Below are 9,353 nucleotides of genomic sequence, written 5' to 3' on the forward strand. Positions count from 1 at the left end.
TCCCAAGAACACCCCCGGGCCAGTTTTTCCTTGTTTTGCAGGATTGGCAGTGAACAGACTCGGGATTATAACCTAACTCGGAATTTGACTTTCACCCTAAACACATTACTCTTTCGACTAGTTTCTTAGCTGAAACATATATAATGTGTGTTCTCTGTGTGGAGAAGCTAAGATGTAGACTTTTGAAATTTTCACATATCCTATTGATCGTATTTTTTGTCTGACTTACAACATAAAAAATTTATAATATAATATATATGTACGTCATTATTTGATTTTTCTTATGTATATCTATAAAATGTTACTTTAATATGTATAATATAGTAGTATTTATAAGTATTATTTGAATATTTTCCATTGAGTACTTAAGTATTTTCGGTGTAACCAAACTCTATTTCCTTTTATCCTAAGCTTTATATATGTATTTTTATCAATTCGACACTCTGTTTCTTTTCAAAAATATTGTCATTATCACCTAATAAGCGTGACAAATAACGTCTAGTAATGATGTCAAATATCGCGATCTCGTAAGTTGACTTTTGAACTCTGCTCCATCTATTAAATTATATGATATGATAATATTGATATTGATTGATTGACTTCGAATAAAATTGAAATACTCAGGTAATAATAACAAAAGACAAAAACAAGAGGTTACATGCATGTTTTTATATCCTTGCTCTATGCCTCCCCATAACCCCTTACCACTTCCTCACTCTTTCTTTCCGATTTCCAAGGCAAGCAAGCCTCCTATGTGTTACCAGATTCAAATAAAAAAGTGTTTCAAAATCAATCAAATATGAAGCAAAAAATATGATGCACCGCTAGATCACAATCGCAAACGTTATGAAGCGTTTCACAACAAGTCAACCACTATATATCCCAATTCTACCTAAACCTTTACGCACTACTACAAGTCTACAACCTCTACCTTGCAAAATCGATATGCAACCTCTATTTGCTAGGCTGCTACCTCAAACGTTAGTGTTAAATTGCTATAGATTTTAATTTTTCTTTGAAATCCCAATTAACTCCACGCTCACTTCTTCTTTCTTGAATATTCTCCATTTTTTTTCACATATTATTATTTCGAGCTACATAATTTCACTCCACAACTCAGATTAGCTCGTCTTTTTCTTATCAAAAGACACGCTCCAATACATACCAAAGTCCCTGTGGCTCTTTTTTACAAGAGTCAAAAATAGCCCATGTGACTTCATTGTCTTTCGAAAGTCTCATCTTATGTTCTTATGGACTCTATGTAGTTTTATTTCATCACATATTAATATCGGACTTTGCATCATTTAAATTTGAGTTGCGGCAAAATTCATCATAATGCCAAAATTCTCCTTCATGTAAACAAATATACAAAATAGTAGTAACTTTTGTCTCGTAAGAAAAAAAAAACTTAAAAACACCCTTTAAAAAAAACTCAACATAAAATTATACTTATAATGTATATTGCTTTAAAGTTCAAACTAAATGACTAATTTTTCTATTTCAGTTGACCACAATCTACGAATCTTTTATCTTATTTAATAGATAAAAACCTTTTTTTTTACTTCTTTTTCATTATTTGGTGAATAAGAGGTGCTAGCAACACCCCAACATAATAGACAAAATGGTAACATAATTACAGAAAGTAACTCTATATAAACTACGCGTAACTAAGATTGAGGTGATGGCGTAATGACATCACTTCTCAGCTTGTATCCCTGAGATCTAGGGATCAAACCCATAGGACTCGAATCACTCGCTCTCATTAGCTTATACCCTCATGTGAGCCCCTTAATCTTACCTATAAAAAAATACTATGCGTAGCACAGGATGTCATCTAATTCAATAAACAATTGAATCCTGCAGGTGTTGCTTAATCCTTGGGCGACGAGAAATGCGAGTCTGTAGTGGATGCTTCATCACAACAGTAAACTCTTGCTTCTCAGATAAATCAACTTCATATCCATCTACAGCTCCCCATTCAAAGTTCCAAACCAAATTAGCCACATAATATTCCAGATGAAGCATGGCCATACGAACTGCCGGACATATCCTCCTTCCTGCCCCAAAAGGCATCATCTTTATCTCTCTACTTCCACTCATATCAAATTCTTCATCACCAGACAAAAATCTCTCTGGTTTAAATTCCATCGGATTCTCCCACACCAGTGGATCCCAACCCATCTCCGCAACCGTGAAAAAAACAACTGCATTTTCAGGCACTGTATATCCACCCAAATTCACCTCTTTAGTCACTGCATGAGGCAAAGTAAAATAACTTGGAGGATGCCTTCTTAGTCCCTCCAATACAATAGCCTTTAAGTGTTTTATCTTACACAGTTCATTTTCTTTAACTTCTTCTGCTTCTTCTCCAACTACTTGTTTAATCTCTTGAACAAGCTTATCTTGTATATTCGGGTACTTAACAAGATTAGCCATAATCCATTGTAACGCTGTTGAAGTTGTGTCTGTTCCTGCATTCAGAAATTCAGAACAAATAGTCACAAGTTCTTCTTCACTTAAGTTTCTCTTAGTACCATTATTATCTGACAGTTGTAGTGTAAACAAACTAGCTGAGCTAATGTTATGGGTGAGATTGCGGCGTAGGAGACGCCATATTGGCCCATAACTAGCTGAGCTAATGTTATGTTGGTTGCTGGTGAGGATTTTCGACGTCGAAAGAGCAATAGGCCGGTTAGAAAATATAGCACCGTTTTGGATAAGGGCTTGATGAGCTAGAGAAGAAGTTGAAATGAATATAAATGGGTGTGATATAATGGGTATGGTGATGATTGGACCGAGCTTCAAATGGAGTTTTTGAAGGGTGTTTCGAGCTTCAATGGTTGTTTTTTGAAGCCATAGAAGTGTACTTATGATTGGTACACCGTGAGCTTTGGGAGGCAATATGAATGTGGAATTCTGTGAGAGGAAAGGTAGCAGGAATGCAATAATGCATGATGTTGTTAGTATCATCACTGACCACAGCAATGTCTCCATTTATTGATTTGCGTGTTGTTCTTCCTTGTTTATATAGTACTAAGAGTAGGCAGAAGGTTGGTTCAAATATTTTCTTATTAGCCTTCATATGCACGCGATGCGTGCGTTAATTTTAAAATTTGTTATTATGTTAGATACTCCATTCGTACTTTATTTATGATTAAACTTAAATGTGAAAAATTCAACAGTTAGATAAATTTAGATATATTAATTTGCTAATGTAAAAAAATAAAAAGGTTGTTAGTGATTGTTAACATTAATTTTTTGTGAATGAATATTGAACAGAAAGAACAAAAATAATGAGTTGGTTTAACTGGATTAAAAAGTATCAAAGGTAGTGAATGTTCAGATTTTTCATGTGCACGTTATGTATGCCATCTTTTTTTATAAGGTATAAATATTTTGTCCATTTAATTTTTGATTGAAGTATTTGATGCATATACCAATTTAAACTTGTTTTAAATGGCAAGTTGGAATGAGATTTTTAAATGATTTGCTTTTGTAATATTTTTCATTCCATTAATTAGATCATTAAGGGTATTTTAATCACTTCAAAAGAGGACACCACACCTCCTCCCTTGACTTATATAATAGAGATATTATAGTATATGCAATTATGTGACATATCACATGCTTATTGCATTAATCGTTTGTATTCATTGCATTATTAGTTTAAGCAATTGAATTTGAAAATGATATAAAATAATCAAGGATAAACACTAATTATTCAAAAGAATATTATTAATGTCAATATAAAACACAGGTGGCAAGCTAGTAGACATGCGGTATTGTGGTGGTCGGTGGATCCTTAAATGCATTCATTATACACTCGAATGTACCATGTGTATTATCTATGTTTATTTTTTGCTCATTTGGGACCTCCATATAAGCATAGTGAGAGCTCCAACGAAAAAATGAGCAAAAAAAAATAATTTTAGGCGTACCATGCTCTTGCCATTGCAACGATAGGTTAGACACGATTTTTAAGGAAATGAAAAAGGTACGTAATTAAGTATAAAAGTACCGTTTAATTTATTATCACACTAGGAGAGAGAAATGATTACTTAATAAATTAAAAGTACCTCTTCAACATTAAAAGATAAATTGGTAAATAATTATTGATAATTTTAGTAGGATAAAGTAAGGGTAATAATGTAAATTAAAGCTTCTTTCTATATCATAAGTGGAATGTTAAAATCGATGTGAAACTACCTACAATGATAGTTGTTGCAATAGGAAAATAAAGAAGGAAGTAGTTATTTTCAGACGCTCATAAACCATTCATTCATTGATGTATTTAATTAATATATACTCCCTCCGTCCCATAATAATCAGAACACTTTCCTTTGATGTTTGTCCCAAATTAGTTTGAACACTTCCATTTTTGGCATCATCCCACTATTAATATATTATTTATTTCATACTCCATTTTGGCCTACACTCTACCTTTTATCAAAAAAGTTACAACTTTCTCTCTCCTCTAATAAAGAATACCCTACAACCCCTGTTAAATCTAATTTTTAAATAAAATAACATTTGAAAACCACACTACAATTTATACGTATGCGGTGTGTCCCAACAAGTGTTCATATCTTTCTGTGACGTAGGGAGTGCAAAACATACTTCCTCTGTTTCATTTTCCTTACATTAGTTTTACTTTCATGATTGTAAAAGCATAGTTTCAACTATTAATATCTAAAAAATAGAACCTTTCCCTAGCCAAAATCTCATTTTTTCATTTTTCGGCATTGACTTGATTTTCCCGACGAAGACTTTTTTTTTTACCCCTTTTCCCTCTTTTCTCCCCCTCCAATTTCTTCCTCACCCAACCTCCAGCCTTACCCCCATTCTCCATCCCCCTTCCCTCTCTCTCCCTTTCTCCTCCTAGCCCCACCCCAACCTCTAGTCTCACCCCTCATTCTCTCTGCTCCACCCTCGTTGAAGGTTACCACTGAACACTAATAGTGTTGGTCATTTAGACAGTTTGTATGTATGAAAGAGGGGTGGAAAAGGAAGTCTTCTGACATATGTGAAGCCAAGCTAAAGTTTGAGTTAAAGGATAACAAGTGAGTTATGACTAAATTTGTCAAGGAGCACAACCACGCCTTAGATAGTTCTAACAATGTGCACAATATTCAGCCACGTAGGCATATTGCTAGCGCTGTGAGTGTTTAGCAGGGGTTCAGTGAGGAAAGAGAATGAGGGGTGATGCTGAAGGTTGGGGTGGGGTTGGGAGCAGAGAGGAAGAGAGATATTGTGTGAGAGAATGAGGGGTGAGACAAGGAAAGGCAACGACAAGGATGGCTCTGTTGTCCGCTTCCGACCAGGTGCTAATGCGGTTGCTTCTTGTGAAGGAGAAGGCAAGAGGGTGAAGGTCGAGGATGGAAAATGGAAGGTGAAGCTGAAGGTTGGGGTTTGGATTGAGAGGAAGAAATTGGAGGGAAAAAGAGAGGGAAATGGGTAAAAAAAAAAGTCAACGCCAGAAAATGGTTGAGGAGTCTGATCTAATAAAAAAATAGAATTTAAAAGTTATTTTTCACCAATTTTTTTTTATAAAGTTATTTAAAAAAACACATTTTTAAAAGGTTATTTTTGAAAAAAAAAAAAAACTCTTATAATTATACACACATCTCTCTTGCTTTTGCTGTTACTAGTTACTAATTACAACGAGAAGACGAGAACTGAGCTGGTATTTCAAAGTGCATAATAGCATGATCATTCATTCATTCCCGATCAAATCAACTTTGTTACAAATATATCTACTCAATCGTACTGTTGCAACGATAGTTAGAGGAAAACAAATCTAATTCCCGATCAAATTAACCCTAAAAAAGCCTAGATCTGCAATTTATCGGCGCCGGAGACGGAAATTCCAGTTCTTTTAACGGAATCAAAGAGAGGAATAACAAGTCTTCGATGATGATGAGGACGCGAAAGCTCCTCACTGATGTTGATTTCAACGTCGGAGACACCAATTTCCTTCAACCGAAACCCTAATTTTTCGCCGACGCGAGATGCAATTCGCGCGTCCCAGAAGTTATGAGAGCGAGGAAATCGATTGAGATGAGTGCGATAATGGGGGACAAACTCTTGCTCAGATGAGGAAGCCATTGCGATTATGGATTCAGTTGCTGGATTTGTTACTTGTGCTGTGATTTTTCGGCAACTTACGAGTAATCGGAGAAGGTGCTGTTGATTTGTTGCAGACATCGGGTTGGGTTGGGTTGGGTTGACTGTTGAAGAGAGAGAGTTTTTGAAGTGAAAGTGAATTGGTGTGCCAAATTGGTTCTGGAAGTGCGGGAAACAATTAGTACTATTTCCTTGACAAAACAAAATAAGAGGAATTAAGTGACATTTTCGAGTTTTTGTAAACAAAAGGATTAAAATTAGCTATTAATTGTAACTTTTGAAAACAACTACTCCCTCCATTTCGAATTATAAGGCATGTAAACCACTTTTACGCATATTAAGAATTTAGTTAGTTATAGTTAGATTTATATAGGTAATAAGAATTGACATTAAATATTGTATTGATAATAGAAAATAACCTATAATCTTATCTTGATAGTATAAAATTGTATTTAATTTTACATTGGAAATGTAAAACGCCTTATATTTTGAAACAAAATTTTTAGCTAAAATGCCTTATAATTTGAAACAGAGGGAGTACCTAATAAGCCTAGTTTTTAAAACAACTATCTTTTATCATTTTTTTTTTGTTAGCACTACTCGTAGGTGTTTGGATCCTCTAGAGTTGTAAAGTAAAATTCTACTAAATAGAGTTTGAGCAATATTAACCATTAAATAAAAAATTAATGGTTCATATATTCTCTTTTCAATATCCCCTATTTTATCACATCAAAATCCGCTTATAAATCTTTCTCTTCCACCAATATGAGCCCTTGATTTTAAAATATTTGGCTCAGATACAACTCTATGTTGTAAAGTTTTACTAAAACTCTAGAGCATCCGAACTCCTACCAATAGACTGTATCTATTGGTAAATTCCGTCTATGGGCTCCACTTGACCATTTCCTTAACTACTTTTCCAATTCGTTCGAAATACCTCTCCCCCAGTTCCTTTAAACACCATTCTCTCATTTTATCTCTTCCACCATTCAAATCACTTGAAGAAGGCCAATAAAATTCACATTGCTCATCTCGCATCCGAAGATTAGGTAAACGGTTTCTACTCTCCACAAATTTACGACATTAATTTTAATGGTTGTTGAATTCCTCAGTTTGCAAGATATTAGGGTGTTCAAATTAGGGTTTTGTGAAATTTCATTTCACCAAATTACTCTCGAGGCCGCTTTGGTTGCTTTTTACCATGTGTTTTACGGATGTTGATGCTCAATGTACTGATGGTGTGAGAGAAGAATCAAAGACGATGCGTGCAATATGCAGTTCACCAAGTAAAAGGAAAGAGAGGGAATAAATTTTGACTGATATTGAATATTGGAGTATGAGGTTGGTGGTTCTAATTCAATAAAGGGGAAAGAAGACAAACCCACGAAATTAAAATGGAGGGAAATGGGTAAGTGGGGTCCACGGACAAAATTACTAACAGATCTCTATTATATAAACCAAGGGGGGAGCAATGGTGTCCCCCTTTGAATTTACATATTCACCCTCCACAACATAAAACCATTCACACATAAACTTACCAAAAAATTTCAACCAAATCTCTATTAAATCCAATCAACTTATATAATTGTCAATCACATAAACTTGCCAATAAACAAGATTCAATCAAATTAACTTTAGATCCAATCAACTAAAAAAATTCGTAATCAATAACTTACCAAAAATTAATACCACGTACAATAAAAAAAAAGCATTCTCATTAAAAAGACAACTCATATACAAAATTAATCACAAATACAAATTCCAAAAAAAATATCAGTTTTTTCATTACTTGGATATGCAATTTCATCACTTATACTTACTATAAAATATTTTTAAATACTATTTGTAAGTATTTAAATACTTCTTATTCACCAAATGAAGGTGAACATAGATACATACTTTCATAATTTTATTTTTTATTTCTTTTAATATAGAGCAATAGTTATGACTAAAATCTCACCGCACGCATAGCGTGCAGAAAAAGCTAGTACCATATATTGGTAGAGCTAAGAAAAAGAACATGATAAAAGGTAGTTGTTTTAAAGATTAGACTTATCAGGTGGTTATTTTCAAAAAGTTACAATTAATATGTAATTTTTTGATAAAAAATCCTAAATAAAAATGTATATGCCTTTGTGATTTGATATTCTATAAGATAAAAAATAGTCTAATAACAAATTGAACTAAAAGAAACTAAACCAATTCAGATTGAATTGAATGAAATGAATATAATAAAATAGATTTTCGATTTAGATTACTAAATTTTAAAATATATTATTGACGAGCCACGACAATTGCATTCTATGAAAGCAACTAATAGAATTATTGAAATGAGTTCAAATGGAACAAAAAAAATCGGTTGATAAATAAATTCCAATTTGTTGACTAGCATTTATCAAATCTTGTTCGAGAATCTAATTTGATATTGATACTCATTCAAATGATATCATTAAAGGTTCTTGTTTGGGTAGCCAATCGTTGGGTGCACACAAAAATTTGATATGGTTGAGCCGATCGATCCGGTATGGTAAATTGGATATCTTATCCGATTTTTTTATTTTTAGATACTTTGAATCGGATGCAGATCGGAAATCTTCAATTTGGGATATCCGAAAATATCCTTAACATGGGATATTTTTTCGAAAGGTATTCAAAAAAATTTGGTTCCATGACTAGATAAGATTAGAGATGGCAATGGGTAATGGACCCTATCCGGATCCGTGGATCCAGATCCATTTTTTACGGATGTGGATCCTTAAATTTTGGACCCTATGGATCCGGGTAGGATCGGGATCTTCCTTGGAAAAAAGGATCTGGACTGGGTCCCGAATTATTACCCAGATCCAGATCCGTTTACCCGTTTTTATAATAATATTATTATTATTTAATATTATAATATTAGTTATTACATGTAATAACATATTTTTGCTTGAATTTCGAATTATTGTTCTAATGAATGTGCGAATTTATTGGATAATTGAGTTCGAAAAATCGGTTGATAATTGTTAATCTTTCAGAAATAGCTGATTAATCTATAGTTTGATAATTTAATAGTTGTAAATGGTTGCAATGGTTTTTTTTACAATTAAATGTAATTTTTGGCTGATATTAGATGATTTTAGGTGGGTAGTCTGAAGAAAATAGGCAAGGATCCATTTAGGACCCAGATCTGGATCTGGATCCTCATTCTTATTACCCAATAGATCCGGGTAGGATTTGGATCTTTGCCT

General features: G+C 33.5%; 2 protein-coding genes across 2 annotated transcripts; both read right to left on the reverse strand.

Annotated features, from left to right (window-relative positions):
• Nucleotides 1–1,665: 1,665 nt before the first annotated feature.
• On the reverse strand, nt 1,666–2,994 carry LOC104888785 (cytochrome P450 89A9). The gene has a single exon (XM_010673859.3). The coding sequence runs from the start codon at nt 2,992–2,994 to the stop codon at nt 1,840–1,842; it is 1,155 nt and encodes a 384-aa protein (XP_010672161.2). The 3' UTR covers nt 1,666–1,839.
• A 2,687-nt stretch (nt 2,995–5,681) lies between these two features.
• Nucleotides 5,682–6,333, reverse strand: LOC104888786 (hypothetical protein). Its single transcript, XM_010673860.4, has one exon. It carries the CDS (start codon nt 6,202–6,204, stop codon nt 5,830–5,832), a length of 375 nt encoding a protein of 124 aa, XP_010672162.1. The 5' UTR covers nt 6,205–6,333; the 3' UTR covers nt 5,682–5,829.
• Nucleotides 6,334–9,353: the final 3,020 nt, after the last annotated feature.

The sequence above is a fragment of the Beta vulgaris genome, chromosome 3 (genome assembly GCF_026745355.1).
Source record: "Beta vulgaris subsp. vulgaris cultivar EL10 chromosome 3, EL10.2, whole genome shotgun sequence".
In the NCBI taxonomy this organism is placed as follows: domain Eukaryota; kingdom Viridiplantae; phylum Streptophyta; class Magnoliopsida; order Caryophyllales; family Amaranthaceae; genus Beta; species Beta vulgaris.